Source organism: Coptis chinensis, chromosome 9 (genome assembly GCF_015680905.1).
Source record: "Coptis chinensis isolate HL-2020 chromosome 9, ASM1568090v1, whole genome shotgun sequence".
Lineage (NCBI taxonomy): Eukaryota > Viridiplantae > Streptophyta > Magnoliopsida > Ranunculales > Ranunculaceae > Coptis > Coptis chinensis.
The window spans coordinates 8784055-8800530 of NC_141464.1; the positions used below are offsets into that span (position 1 = coordinate 8784055).

At 34.2% G+C, this 16476-nt stretch overlaps 1 protein-coding gene and 2 long non-coding RNA genes across 4 annotated transcripts; all 3 read left to right on the plus strand.

Moving 5' to 3' along the window:
• Positions 1 to 1258: 1258 nt before the first annotated feature.
• LOC147474679 (uncharacterized) lies at positions 1259 to 2358 on the plus strand. Its single transcript, XR_015209386.1, has 3 exons — positions 1259 to 1712; positions 1825 to 2075; positions 2290 to 2358. It is a non-coding gene; the product is annotated as an uncharacterized LOC147474679 (long non-coding RNA).
• Positions 2359 to 2365: 7 nt separating this feature from the next.
• On the plus strand, positions 2366 to 2781 carry LOC147474680 (uncharacterized). The gene is made up of 3 exons (XR_015209387.1): positions 2366 to 2401; positions 2490 to 2531; positions 2611 to 2781. It is a non-coding gene; the product is annotated as an uncharacterized LOC147474680 (long non-coding RNA).
• Positions 2782 to 3359: 578 nt separating this feature from the next.
• LOC147474681 (uncharacterized) lies at positions 3360 to 7747 on the plus strand. 2 transcript variants are annotated; one of them, XM_086584837.1, is made up of 6 exons: positions 3360 to 3471; positions 3545 to 3664; positions 4291 to 4475; positions 4573 to 4652; positions 5870 to 5922; positions 7437 to 7747. In XM_086584837.1, exons 2-5 carry the CDS (start codon positions 3646 to 3648, stop codon positions 5871 to 5873), a joined length of 288 nt encoding a protein of 95 aa, XP_086440963.1. In that variant the 5' UTR covers positions 3360 to 3471; positions 3545 to 3645; the 3' UTR covers positions 5874 to 5922; positions 7437 to 7747. The 2 variants fall into 2 exon arrangements, with proteins under 2 accessions (XP_086440963.1, XP_086440962.1); XM_086584836.1 differs by lacking the exons at positions 5870 to 5922; positions 7437 to 7747 and adding an exon at positions 4924 to 5339.
• The last annotated feature ends 8729 nt before the right edge of the window (positions 7748 to 16476 follow it).

The window sequence follows — 16476 nt, forward strand, 5'->3', positions numbered from 1 at the left end:
TGACAAGCACTTATCCTGATATCTTGCAAAACTACATCGAACAGAAGTACCTAAAGGACAAGTGTATTTTGGCACCAACAAATGACTGTGTAGAAGAAGTGAATGTGTTCATTCTTTCAACTCTACCAAGAGAGTCAAAGAAATATCTAAGTGCAGACTCAATTTGCCTAGTTAATGGGAAAATAAGAAACCAAGACATTTTGTTCCCCATGGAATACCTTAACACACTGCAACTGTCTGGGATGCCAAACCATGCCCTCGAGTTAAAAAAAAGGTATTCCGATTATGCTCCTACGAAACATCAATCTTGGATTGGGTCTTTGCAATGGGACAAGGCTTATAATGACAAAATTTGGCGACATAATTATCAGGGCAGAAATTTTAACCAGGAGAAACATAGGACAAGAAGTCTCAATACACCGTATCGTCAAGTCATCCAATCAAACGAAATGGCCATTCGTTTTAAAACGACGACAATTCCCAATAAAAATTTGCTTTGCAATGATCGACTATTAACAAAAGCCAGGGATAGACCTTGAAACATGTCGGACTCTACCTTCCAAAACCTATTTTTAGCCATGGACAGTTGTACATAGTTGTCTCGCGCACAAACTCACGGGAAGGACTGAACATACTGGTAACGCGTAAAGACGGCGAACCTTTTGGCTACACACAGAACATAGTTATTCAGGAAGTTTTCAACAACTTGCCAATAGGTAATACAATTTATTGGTGACCTTTAGAAGGTACATACATACGATTTAGTATTCAAAATCAAACCGACTCTTTGTAATTCCTACAATGATTGAAACAGGTACATCAAGAAATGGTGGAAACAATAGATCTATTAATGAAGCGAATACGGTTTCACATAATACAGATATTTGAAAAGGTACTTTTCAAACTACATTATACTATTCTTATAAATTATAATATTATTACTTATAAAAAATTAATTTTTTTAATTTTCTCATATTTGCAAGTGAGGAAAACAATACAGACCTACTGGAGCATTTTCAATAAGAACAATTTTATATACAATGTAATGAGCATATTGTTTTATATTTTTTTATATGAATTGGATTTAAGAGGTGGGAGCATTATATGCTAGACTAATAATAGAGAAATCAGATATAGAAATAGACCTACTGTTGACTTTGACATAATGTACTTCGTTGATTCTGAATCTCTAACCATTTTGTTATGCCTGCACACAAAAACATGTTAATACAACTTATTATATATATATATATACAAGAAAATAGGGCTTTAGCCACGGATGACCCGGAACGTTTGCCACGGATCAAAGCTGTCGAATAATTAGCCACGGTTGCTCTCTGTTGGTATTGTAATAGTTGTTGTAGCTTGGCTCGACAATATTTTGCAACCTTTCTCCACGGTCAGAACGCGTAGGTGTTCCCACGGTTTGGACCGTTGGATCAGATCTTAATACTATCTATTCTTTCCAACGGTTATACTGCGCCGGCATAGATCCAAAAATGCTCCAAAATTTTGTGCGCCGCACCAAAATTTCCAACCCACAAAAACTCAAAATATTCAAAAATAGTTAGAAACTAATCTCACCTCTAACTTCCACCGCCTCTGTCATCATCTCTCTCATCTTCTTCCCTATCAGTTCGTCCACCACCACCACCTCTCTAACAGTTCGTCACTACGACTTCTCTCACGATCTCTCTCATCAAACATCAAAGGTAATGCTTACAAGTGTTTATTTTATTAAAAGTTTCTCCTTTTTTTGTTTTTGATGGAAATTGAGTAAAGGGTGTTTTTTTTTTGTTGTTACAAATTCTTGGCAACTCAAAGGACTGGTGGTTTGACAGAGGAAGGTCAGAGAAAGTCGTCGTCGATTCTCCGTAAATTGCAAATCAACAAGCTAAGAGAGGCACTTGAAGAAGCATCTGAAAATGGGTCTTTGGTTAAATCCAATGACATTGATTCTGAATCTGTTTGCAATGAGGATGGGAGTTTGGGGAGGTCAAGATCGCTTGCACGACATTATGCCCAAAAGGAGTTTCTTCAAGCTACCGCACTTGCTGCAGACCGTATTAGCACATGTAAGGTTGTTTCTCCGCAATCCATTCTTGTATATGTTTGTGGTGAACCATGTGTGTCTTTCCTATGTTATTTCTAGTGGAGGAACCATTCTTTGGTCTTTCCACAGGATCATGGTTGAGTAAGTTGAAGGCGAAAGTATGTGCTATTATATAGTTCTGTCTGCCAAGTTTGTAATTGAGAAAGCACTTTGATATTGAGATCTTGGTCATACAGGTTCATGCATTCTCTGTTTGTGATGACCCCGATTGCTTCTATAAATATGTTCAAGGTCTACTTTATGGATGAACGCGGTGTTAGCTCACACGATATTGTTGACATTCAAGATGTAAGTATCATTGACTTTGCGTGTTCTATTTTGCTAAATGTGTGAAGACTGAAGAAAGGTTTTTGTTTCATGACTTTGCTAAATTTAGTTCCCGAGTTGAATAAGATAGTGTCTGCAATTCAAGTATTTGGTAAGTTATTGCGTATAGCCGTGTTACTTTGATACTTATCCATTTTTTTTCTTCTAACGAACACTGAATCTCTTGATAGTTTCTTGAAGGTGAGAATTGTTCGTAGCTTGAGAGGTTTGAATTTTCTAGAGGTTCTTCTTGGAATCCAGAAAATTCCAACCAGTCCGTGATGTGGAGATGGGAATTTTCTGCAGGCCAGTCACTTCATGGACGACTCTTAAAGGGCTTAAAGATAGACTCATGACCAAGAATGTGGTATGTATATCTGTCCAACATTTAACTTTGATTTCTCGCACTCTACATGATTATCATTTGCTCATTAGCTTTTTGTATCATTTCGAGGCAGAGAGGAGATAGCGAGAAACTCTCGTGAGTCGATTCGCAGCAAGTCTTGTGGGTAAAAAGGTGGGTTCCTTCACCAGGATATCATCAACCGTACAGGTTTATAAGCTCTTCATGTTTTCTTCTATTGGCAGAAATAGTACATTTTTTTTTGTGTCTTCAACTATTTTTTCCTGTTACAATCGTATATGTGAGGCTTACCTTACAGTACAAATGATGACTGTGCAGACTGCAATGGAGGAGGCTCTTGTCCGCATCCTAACACCAAAACGCTCTATTGATGTACTGAGGGATGTGCATGTTGCCAAGGAGCAAGGGAAACCATATGTTGTTGTTTTTGTTAGTTGGTGTCAATGGAGTTAGAAAGTCCACCAATCTTGCAAAGGTTAAAGTTGTTTCCTTGAATGGTTTTGAGATCACCTGATTGTGGGAGACCCGTTAATACTTTTGCTATTTGTCTTTGTCATTTTGCAGGTTGCCTACTCCCGACAACACGATGTCGGTGTCATGATGGCTGCGTGTCATACTTTCGGTTACGGGAGCTGTCGAGCAGCTTAGGACTCATGGGACGTAGGCTCAAAGCCTACTAACATTTTTGGTATGCATCTGTTTATCCTTCTGTCAGTCTAATTACTTGATATGAGGCATATTTCTTACCTTGCTTCCAATAGTAAAAATCCATGATTCTTACTGAAAGAAGAGAAGGCACAACCATTCAAGTACTGAAACCAAGGATGTTCTGGCTCATGATTTGGTCGACCGTGGTCAGGCTATGGAACTAGATATCAAAGGTACTATTTTTTACAGCACAGAATATTGTAACTTGAACTTAGGATTAAGTTAATAGACCATTAGAGTGTGAGACAGAAATAATGATGTCATTATCATACGCATGGTGATACATAAACATCTATAGACCTAAAGTAGACTCTGTTTCTTGCACATTTCATCACTGGGTGTTCTTTTCAGTTATTTTTAACCATTGACGATATCTGTTACATTTCAATTTAATCATGTAAGGTATGATTACCTTGGTTTTGAATACTTGAATACTTTTATGAGAAGATGAAATACATCCTGTGGTATGGATGAGTTTGTGACACGAGATGCATGACCGTGCTCCATGGCATGACACTTGGTTATGTCAAAAATTGACTTGGCATTAAAAGTTATGACATTGTGAATTTCGAAAACATTAAAATGTACAACCATCCTCCCATCGCCATATGTTTCAGCCCCCCCCCCCCCCCAAACAACACATGTTACAAACCATCCTCCCTTATTTAATCTGTATTCCTTGATTATTGGCTACGAATGTGTAAATGGATGATTGATATTAATATTGGCTTTTTCTTGCTGGTTAAATAATGGTCAGGTTCATGATCAGTGTATTTGTTTGTGATGTATGTTTATGTAGACCAGGAAACAGACGAAGAGGGCAACACGGCTGCAATATGTGTGGAGGAACGTCTTAGATCACTAGAAATTCTTAATAACAAAGATGAACCAAGTATAGACAGATATCCGTGGATAGTTAACCAGTTAGCCATGAATTCTACCTTGTTCAAAGATAGCCTCTTTGAAGCTACTATCCTACAAAAGGTCTGTCTAGTCAACAAATGACTAACATTGTGTAATGTAATTGTGTTGCTTCCTGGTTGTCCTAATCATATGTTGCATGTATTACTTGGATTTTCAGATAAAGGCAGCTATTAAGTCTTTTCCATCTCATGATGCATACACATTGCTAGCTGTTTTGGTCTCCATGTGGAAATCAAGGTGATTTATTTTCTGAGTCCTTGCAGATTATGCATTAAGTAGTTTATTCTACTTCTTATGTCTTTCGTCGATGACGACTATGTAATTGTTCTTAAATTGAGATACAAGAACCTTACCATTTGGTTGTGAGTTGTGATAGCCCTCAAGCTTTCTTAATATTTCGTTAGAGATTACAAGTTGCACCTTTTTTTCATTCTTTTTTTTGTTGTTCGCAAGTCAAAAGATCTCACTCTCCTTATTGTTCGTTATTGAATTTAATGCTATTGTTCAGTGTCATGATGGCTACGTGTGATACTTTCCAGTCTGAAGCTGTCTAGCAGCTTAGGACTCATGCACGTAGGCTCCATGTATGTCAGACACTAGTTTAGCTGAATCGTTAAGCTTTTTCTGACTGGTATGTGGAAACAGGTAAACATGTTGAAAGAACTAGCAAAAACCACAGCGATGAACAGAGCCTTATAAATCTCGAAACCTGCAATGAATATTCCAATAGACTCTCAGAAGATCTGATCAACTGTTTGATACAGATCTTTCTAAAACTCAACCAATCATTGGCCCATTTCGACTATGAAGAGTCTGCCACTGTTCCTAAGCTAGGACTATCCTGGATTAACTCAAGAGGCTAGTGGCCAATAACTTTTTCTCATATGATTTGGATCTCATGTATGTCCTTTCGCTATTTTTGTAAGGAGCTTGAGACCTAGTTGGGATCTTTGTAGGTCATATAGATACTCCCCACGTAACATGTCCTTATAAAAGATCCCGATTCGGGCTTTACGTAACTCTTTGTCCGATTTAGTGGAGGCTGTTGTTTGCTCATTGCCGAGTTGATTGTGGTTTGGGTAAAGCTTCTTTGCCTTCTTTTTGCTAATCAGTTATCCAGTTTCATCCATGTAGTGAGCTGTTGTTGCTCACTACATATGATTATCATTCCTTGAATCATCTGCAGTACGGATACTGTTTTATGCCTCAGTGGATATAAATGAAAAGGAAACACTTAGAAGGAACTGCACCCATTTCAGGATTAAAAGAAAAAGTCAACAGTCTGATACCTGAGGTTGAAGAGTTGGAAACTAAAACCAAATATTGAAAAAGAAAGAAAAACTTGAAAGAGACAAACAATTTATGAGAGTGATTAGTTTGTTTACATTTAGGCCATGCACTCCTACATCTTGGATGGAGGACTATATGTGGCTTACTATTGATGTATTTTGCAGGTGACTACATGCAAGCTGTGGCGACAAGTTGGAGAGTCTTTCAAGCCTCCAAAGTAAGAATCAGTATCAGATTTTTTGTCTTTTGAATGTCAATGGTCATGTTGGTTATTAATATCTTTTACTTGATTTTTTGGTTGTGAATGTATATATGTTTGTATTTTGTAGTTGCAATTGGTAATGGGAGATGTTGATTTGTTTGTAATTAAAACCTATAGATGTTTATTTGAAGTGTGAGGCAAGATGATTTAGGGATCCTCTTTAGTGAGGTGGGATGACAAATGATTAGAGGTTTAAGGGCTCGATAGTGACCTATTTGTGAATTCTCGGTTTTACTTCGATGAATGGGTTCACCCTAAATCTTTGACATTAAGGCTGCAATTTTTGAATAAATTGCCTCCATTTTCCAAGTAAAGTATGAATGTGTGAGCTCATTGAGTTTATAATACCCAATGGCGGAAAGAAACGCGCGACAATATAGTCAACGTTGAGCAATCGACTTACTTTGTCTTGGAATGGTGAATGGATGTAATTTGATGTAAAAATACTTGGAGTTACTTTAGTTTGCACATGTTTTAGATATAATTTAGTCTTTTTTAGTGTTGACCGACTTATTTGTTTTTGATGGGAACATCCGATCCTGTTTCAAATGTAGTCCTTTTTGTGCAAAACCTTTTATGTCCTAGCTGGCACAAGATTAGATTAATTGTTTTTATCTACTTATTGCTGAACAAATAGTTTTAGTAATCAAAAAAGGAAGGGTACACCATAAGTATGTAGGCGAGGGGTGGCTTCTTGAATAAACATTTAAACACAAACACACATATAGAGCAACCAAACAAAGACAAATGTAATGCTCTCCCAGGAAACTGCAAAGACTTAAAAATAGAATTTTCCCTTTAGTCTCAACTGTTCACATTATGTTTCATATACGTAGATTTCTTCTATATTTCTGCTGTAATTTTGCTACTCTTCAGAAGTCTTTTAGCTTTTAATTGTTTATTGTATTTATTAAGTTAGTGACTAATTTTTTTCATGTCCCCTCCCCCTCTTGTTGGACCTACACTGCTGTCTCTTGGTCATTTCAAATATTCTATGAAAAGGTGAATGATTCATTACAAAGCTTCCTCACATCTTTAGCATTTGTGTAATTTTCAGCCTTTTGGCTTGTTGGTGTTGCATGTTTTTTGTGTGTTTTTCATGCATGTGTGACTTTAGGTGGTAATAATAATGCATTTTAGGTTATGTTACATGGACACCTCATATTTTGAAAACAATCAGTGTCAAATACATGCCCTCATATTTTGAAAACAATTAGTGTTAGATACATGCCCTCGTATCAAGCCCAAGTTAGTGGAAACCACTGTCCATTGATTAATTTCATTTCCTTTAGATGGTATTTTATAGAGCAAGTAAAAACAAAGTGAGATGCTAATTTAAGTTTTAATTGTAGCATATAGAAATGCTCTTGCTATGTGCTACAGATTTTTTCCATTTAGCTAGGTTCTAACTTTTAGACTTATGGGATTTTGACTTTAATATCATTTCCTTGTGGTTCATTTGTATGTAGGTAATGTATGCATGTGGATGCTCATGAGAAGGTTATTAAGGCTAGGGTTCTGTGAAGCTAGGACTTCAAATTATTTTCGAAAGTATTCAAGTGCAAGGGAATGATAAAACGTAACGGAGAAACATGTGCGAGGTGAACTATGGCATTATTATTTGTACGGGGTGATGAGATATATTTGGAAATTTATATTATATTGAGCTTGTGGTAATAAATGCTACGGACTTTTTTTATTTTTATTTTTTTTACTTGTATGAATATTCATCTCTTTATCTGTTTTTCGACAAAGGAATTTTGATTGGGAATGTGGGTAATATTGTTATTAGGATGGATGGATTATTAGTTGGATTGAAAGGCAAAAGTGGATAAAACTAGTATATATATTTTTTCTTTTCATTTTTTTTTAATTCTAAAACATTTTAGCCACGGCCAATGTCCGTAGCTAACGCAAAAAAATGTGCGTGGTAGAGGTACTTTTACTACGGCTCTTGCCACGGTCGAGAGCTATGGTAGTTTCTACGGCTATTCCCACGGTTATTATCAGTGGTACTTGTGACGGCATTTGCCACGGTCATTCGCAGTGGCAAGTTCCTACGGCATGAGCTGTTGCATGGACCGTCGCATTTACCCACGGTCATTCACTGTAGCTAAATTTTTCCCGACAGGTCAAAACCCCACGGACTTGCGACGGCTGATAATCGTGGCTAAAGCCCTTTACCCACGGTTTTGGTCCGTGGTTAAAAAACAGCTTTCTTGTAGTGATATATATATATAAGTAGATTTTGAGTAGTTGATCGTATGTACCAATGATGGAGTTTCTCTTTTATTTTGGAATAAGTCACAATCTCTTTCTTCTCAATTCTTTCTTCTAGAATGAGTAGAAGAAGGCCATGGAGATCAAACTAAACAAAATATATAATTAGAAGAAGAAGTAAGGATAAAAAAACAAAGGTGTTAGAAAAGAAATAGAAGAAGAATTAGGAGAAATAAAAGAAGAAGAAAAAAAATAGTGTTGTCAGACTTATATTATTACCCGTGAAATAGTGTGGAAGAGATCAAAGTAGCCAACGTAGCTTCAAATTTCAGCCCAACGTAGCTTCAATAATGAATTTCAGCCTAAACCTAGAAGCTCCCCTTCAAACAATTCAAACAAATTTCAAAGTTCATATAGTTCTTGATACATATCACAAGAAGTCTAGCAAATTACATTTTGTTTAGAAAAACACCTTTTTACACTACGACTCAATGTTTAGTCACCAAAAAATTGGCAAATGTATTTGCAATATGATATTTATTTAAAAACCAGATTCTTCGTAATAACTTTCATTATGCTGCAATAACATAAATACATGGGCACCTTTTAATGATAGTATCAATATATTAATCCCGCAAATTTATATAACTGTAAAGCCCACAAAATTAACAATAGAGTCCAATCCACACACTATAAAGAGTCTAATCCGCACACTATGAAAGCTTGCCTATTTTTTTTAGGAACTATAAGAGTCCAAATCATATTAGATATCTACTATCTAACAACATGACTCTACGGACAACAATCCTAATAAATTTAGAATTTATATTACAAATCAAAATAGAAAACCTTTTCTGAGGAAAAAAAAAAAAACAATGGTCTATATAAAGGGCACTAAGGAGAAACAATTTCTTATAACTTCTGTGACCTCCTACGTGATTAATCTCCAATATCTCAATTGCAACATAATCTTGGTCTATTAATTGACTACTCAAAGGTATGTTTTCTCAGTTCTCACTACTATTCTATGATCATCAAACCTATTAATATATTACTTTTATGTTCTTCAACTTGCTACAACACAACTCATCTCATCTGCAATTAGACTATTCATTGTATCTGCAATCTTCTTATACATTACAAATTTTAGTTCACAATGAACAACACCAGTCATGAATCCCATCAGAATTGAACGTTAGGAGTATCCCTGCATCATAGTTTCTCACTACTATTCTATGATCATCAAACATATTAATATATTACTTTTATGTTCTTCAACTTGCTACAGCACAACTCATCTCATCTGCAATTAGACTATTCATCGCATCTGCAATCTTCTTATACATTACAAATTTTAGTTCACAATGAACAGTACAAGTCATGAATCCCATCAGAATTGAACATCCCATTAGAACAACAACTATTTTAACTTTTGAGTGTTTGATTCAGACTAACTTTTTGCACAGGAACATGGCAGAAAAAGGATACAAAGCATAAAGGAGATCAATGACACCAACGGAAGTTACAGAATAAAAGTCCGAGTGAGTAGAATATGGGAAGCAACTGACTTCAATAAAGATAAAATCAAAAGTTTAGACATGTTGCTAATAGATGAGCATGTAAGTATAAGTAATTTGAAAAATTGCAAATATTAGATACATGAAATTTTATGATTTGACAATTTTAAAATCTAACAGGGAGATCATATACATGCCAAAATCCCAATTTCCTTGCTCAAATATAAACCACAAATGAAGGAGATGCAAATCTACTACATGAAAGAGTTTTCTACATTCAAAATATATGAAAAAGTGATATACCGTCCTGTCAATCATGACTACATCATTATGTTCAATTGGAATACGAACTTGAAGCCATCCAAAGAAGAAGATATACAGTTTCCAAAATAGCTATTTAACTTCGCAAATTTTTCTGAAGTGTCGTGAAGAAAAGACAACATACACCTAACAGGTAAATACTACATCTACATTCACGAAAACAATAAGTACTCAACATAATTGCTATGTCATAACACAATTCTATTTCAATGTCTACATATGTCATCGGAATAGTCAAAACGTGGACACAACCAAGAGAAAAGTTGAAGAAAAATAAAAATAAAACTACCATGATTAAAATATATTTAATAGATGAATGGTAAGTCTTCCAAATTGACAACTTATTATACATCATAGTCAGGCTTTGTACTAACTAAAAATTGTTGAGTGATTATTGTAAGAACTCTTCTATAGTGGTAACTATTTAGGGTGAGAATGCAAACAATGTCAAAGATTGGATAGTTCAAAACACTTCAAGGAGAACTATATTAATAATATGTTCAACATCCGTTACTTACTTTAACGGTACATTATATCAATACATTTATTCATTTATAAGTGAAATATTATCTAAAATTAACTTTATATGATAGGAACATATTCTTTTTCTACAACATCGGCGACGAAAGTATACTAGAATTCAGAAATTCCAAAATTTACCATTCTGAAAAATAGGTACAATCAAATAGAACTATCACGAAGTAATAATTACTCAGTTTAATAGAAATAAAACTGAAAAAAAAAAATAACTTTTTCACAGTCTAATGGAAGTCGAAATACAGGAAGAGCAAATGAATACATCGAAAAATACCGAAGAAGTAATGACCTAAAACAGGAGGTGTTTGTCCGAGATAACAAATTCTGTGACAGATCTTTTTTCAAATGTAAGTTACTTCTTCTTATGAGCTACTTACAAAAAATAAAACAATACAATATTTACTAACTTATTACTTTGAAGGAAAAGTACTTCACATGTAAGGCATCCATAACAAAAGTGCTGCACGAAAATGGTTGGTATTACAACGCTTACCCAAACCCCAACTGTGGAAAGAAGTTGAATACGAAACGCAGGAGGATATGATTGCACAAAGCATGGTGTTGTGGAGCCAATTCAAAAGTAAGACCCTTTGATCAAGTATCACTTACAATATATGAAGCATGGTATATCAACTAAACGTACACTAAATTTCTAGGTACATCCTAAAGTTTGATATTGAGGACAACACAACCACTGCAAGGGCAACTACATTTGAAGAAGTGGCATCAACTTAAATGAAAAAGAGCGCAACGGAACTAATCGCAATGGATTCAAAGGTAGATTATTTATAGATAAATTGCCAACTATATAGATAACATTCAAATTTATGTTAACTGGTCGTTGATATATCTTTATAGGAGAATGGAACAGAGTTTGCTGAAAAGGAATTCAGGAAGTTGATTGGCCATACGGCTATATTCCATATAAGTGTCACAAAATTCAACAAAGAAGGAAACAATAATTCACTCACTATTTCTAAAGTCTTTCCACTTCACAATGACAACTACAATGGAGAAGAAAATCCAAAGGTACAATCTATATATGTCATCTGAACAATTACTACAGTCTAAGTTTGCTTTATTTTGTGTAGCATAATATAATAATACAACATCTTTATACTATTTTTTTTTTTCAATTTCAGGTCAACTATGATGCACCGGTCAATTATGTTACACCTGCAAGTAGAATTGCCTCTCGGAATACAAAAATAACTCATCAAATTTCACATTGTTCAAAAGTGTATTTGGATAGAAGTGTCACAACCATCACTGAATATTCAAACGAGGGAGAAAACAACCAACCACCAAACAAGAAAGTTTGCAGAACAAGTGAAGACAAACAAGATTAATAATTTACTACCAAAATTATATTTTTAATTTATACTTGCCAATGCAACAAACATGGATATTATTAGCATACATTAGTCCGTTATTGCAATAGAATGTTTCTATCTTTTTATTTTTTACTAAAGTTATTCTTCTGTATATTTTATCATTATTTCAATCAGATGCATAAGTGGAAAGCATGCAATGATAGATTAAGGGTAGTCAAAGCAAGCAAAAGTTATAATTCACACTTACAAAAAAAAATTGAGACTTACCCATGAAACAGGGTTAGAAAGATCAAAGTAGCCAATTTGGGCTTAGTACAGTGAATATAGCCTGGTGCAAAAATTGAACTCAGTGATCATGAAATAATTTGGTGTGACCGTTGAGAAATCCTTGATAATGAAATTTGTGAAGCAACAACTTAAAGGAAGTGTGGATCGAGCTTTGAAACTTAGTCTCTGACACCTCTTCTTCCTCAGTGAGTTTTTCCAACCACTTTGGGTCGTCCTTGGATGTGTTCAGAAGCTTTTCGCACTGTGCGCACTGTAAGAATTCTTAGCAGCGGGAACTTCTCCCATTCCGTGAGCCAGAGTGGAGGTGTCAGTTTCTTTTGCCTGACTTTCAAACTCACTGTCAAGGTAAAGCAATATCTTCATCAAGAGTAGTAAGATACGATAGACCCTTTTGGAAGTTGCACAAATATACCAAATTAGAGTAATGGAGCCAACACAGGTAGTATGAAATACACTTGAACTTTTCAACACAATGAATCTTCAATAATGAATTTTAGTCTATACCAAGAAGCTCCTCCTGCAAACAAAACTCCATTAAGAAACTTAATTAGAAAAAAAAAACAGTGTCCTCTTAACACCAACTATAAGAAACTACATTCTATGGCCATCCCCTTTTTTCACTAAAGTTCTAAGTTCAATGACCAAAAATAATATGTAAAGCACGCAAACATGGAAAATGGATTTGCAATATGAAAATATAAGAACCAGATTATTCCTAATGATATTCCTTATGCTGCAAGAAGATAAAAATAAACCCACGAATTTTAAATTGTCCATCCCACAAGAATAACAACAGTGTCCAATCCGACACTCTGAGAACTTTCCTATTTTTGTTTTAGTAAATTTCATTTTCAAAAAAACTTATATGGACTATATTTAGTTATATACTATGGCTTATGGTGATGTTTTTATCTTAACATTCGTTGTCAAATTCAGAGTCCATGACATGTTGTCTTCTGATATCTATGAATGAGCAATGTTGATCCTGTGATTGTCTAATCAGTATCTACATGTAATAAGGACATGCTGCAAGAACATAAAAATACACCCACAAATTTGAAATTGTCCAGGCTATAAGAATAACAACAGTGTCCAATCCGACTCTGAGAACTTTCCTATTTTTTAGGAATTATAAAAGTCAAACTTAGATTAGATAAATAAGCTAGGAGCAGGTGCCGACTAGCAAAGTTGGTAAAACCTTTGGGTGATGATACCAGAGGTGTGGGGCTCGAACCCCACCAGCATCATTTAAAGCATGCTTACCAATAAAAAAAAAATAGGTACATACTAATAATAAAATTACTGCCGGACATAAATCCAAGCCAATTTAGAAATATATTACAAATCAAATTTTTTTTAAAAAAAAAAAAAAAAAAAAAAAAAAAAAAAATATAATGGCCTATATAAAAGGGATTAAGGATAAGTAGTATCTTATAACTTTTGTGACCTCCGACTTATTTCATCTCCAATATCTAGCTGTTATATTCTTATCTATTATTGATTGTCTGCTAAAAGGTACGTTTTCTCTCTACTATTCTCTAACCTATTACAATACTGATTAAAAAAATCATAAAAAAAGTCAAGGAGATACAAGTTTTTCTATTCTTAAACTTACTAATAAACTCATCTTGCCTACAACACAATTAGACTATACATCACATCCACAATCACATTTTATATCATTGTTAGTTGTTCCATATGTGACACTTTACAATGAACAATATGAGTCATGCATCCTATCATAATCAAGCATCCCATCAGAATAACGATTGTTTTAATGTAAGCTATTTCTTTTAACATGACTGTTTAGACGTAATTAAACTTGCACAATATATAATTTTGATGGATATAGTGATTGATAATCGTTCAATCAGACTTTTTTGGTCAAGATTAGTGTATATATATAATAAAATATCATATCTTATTTAATCTTTCTAATTGGAATACTTGGAATTCTCTACACATGCAGCAAGTGCAATTGCGTGCACAAATCTTTGGTTATTGTTCTCATACTTATTATCTATCAAACTGGACAACTATTTTCATATTATTAGGTCTGAAATTGCAAATTTCCATATGGAAACAGAAGAAGCACAAAAGGTACAACTTTTATTAACAAATTACTACACTTTGTTATTTCAATTTAAATATTCATCCATTGCTTACTACTGTGTGAACATAACACTTTTTTTTTGTTATTTTATATATCAAAAAATAGAAAAGGATCACTATGGAGATAATTGAAGACCAGTTTTCAAGACAGATGGAAGTCTCATTAAAACCCGTGCTAGAAACAATCATGACAAAACTCAATCATAATCCACTTATTTACACATTCTTTTCAAAACGGATTGTACAATGCAAGTGTCGACGCGATGGCTGACGTATTGGATATGGAAGATATGAAACAAATCATAACTTTTAAAGGAGAACCATCACCATCGCTCGAAGAGTCTGAAAACATTGCAACAAGAAAAATAATTAAATTAGCACGTATGAATCTTTTCGAAGTTGTTCACGGCAACTTTGAAGAGTTGAAAAAGAAGCGAAAGTTCATAAAAGAACAACAAGAAAGAATCAAATTTCTTAAGAAATCAATGAATATCAAACAACGAATCAAGGCAAGTTTTTAATTTAATGTTATTTTTCATATAAGGTATATATCACTAACTTCTAAAACTTTAGATTGGAAGAATTAAAGCACGTTGCGAAATATCCAGTACAGATATTAGAAGTATTATTTTAGACAATACCAAACTCATGATCAAGGAGAATAAAGAACGGTACTCGAGTCTCAATAGATTTAATAAAAAGGTAAACAAATTCAAAATTCATATTTTTTTGGTTAATTGTAATTTTTAAGTGTTTTACTAACTATAAATTGATGCAGCGAATTCAATTTTGAAAAATTATCCCTCTAAACTTCAAAGATATATTGATGTACTACACCAAAATATTAAAGATGGACGACCAGGAATTTAACAACAAAATATTAGGAGAAAATCAAATACAGATGTAAAATATCAATTGACGTTCTAATCTTTAACATCAAAGACAATCACTAATTCGAAGGAAATTCAACAACAACTTAAGGAGATTCAGAAAATTCAGCATCAAAGAAAGCAATTGATTTTCTACGCAGTGAGATAGGCTTCGAAGTAGTAGACTATAACTACAAACAAATAGAAGAAATTTACAACAAACTTGAGATTGTAGAAAAGAACGACACGCTTAGAAATCAGTGCATACAAATTCAGGGAGAAGAAATTCTGAGTCTGAAAGAAGAGATTGAGTATCTAAAGGCAATTATGAAGAGAGAATGGGAAAACAAATAGTAGTTTTTAGAATTAGGTGAGTTATTTTTTTGTTGCTTTAAGTAATTATTTAATTTAACTAACCTCTATGGTTCAAAACTATATTTTTTAGTTGAGGTTTTTTAATAATTCTACCTATCTTTGTTGTTATTATGCTTCATTTTCCACTACTTTTTGTTTGAGTATATTAGAACTTTGAATGGATGTATCTATAGTAATTTGAGATAGACCTTAGGAAATAGTGCAAGTGGGAGTTGGTGAACACAAGAAGAGAGATAGACTTTTCTCTCTCCTAGGTGGCCTCTCCTAATGGAGTTGTGGTAACATAGATATCTACTTGGCACTCTCTCATAAGAGTCCATCAAATTGCGAATTGCTATAGGTGATTATGAGTGCCCAATTTGGAGTGCTACCAAGCCCAAACCGATCCTAAAAAATAGGTGAATCTTTTAAAAAGAAAGAAACGGCATGTTGTGCCTTAACAAATAGGTGAATCTATTAAAAAGAAAGAAATGGCATGTTGTGCCTTAACGTGAGGAACTAAAAAATAGGTGATTCTGGCCTGTTGTGCCTTAACGTGAGGACCTAAAAAATAGGTGATTCTATGTGCCCAATTTGGAGTACTACCAAACCGATTTGGAGTGCTACCAATTTGGAAGCTCAGTACAAGTGTTTCCGCCCAATTTAGCAAACTAATAATTGAAAAAGGTTTAGCGAGAACCTGCTAAAAAAATAAGTTATCTCTACAAGTCCAATTTGGAAACCACTATGAATGCTAGCAAACCAATTACCGTACAAGTCTTAGTGTATTTCAATCGTCCAAATTGTGAATCAAATCTTAATACAATAGTGAGCCAAAAATCAACTTTTGCTAAAAAAATTCCTATATATAATTTCAGATCTTGCTTCTCCTAATTCCCAACAACGATCAAGTTATTTTGTTCTTCTCTTCTTCTCATTGATCCCATAAAAGGTAAG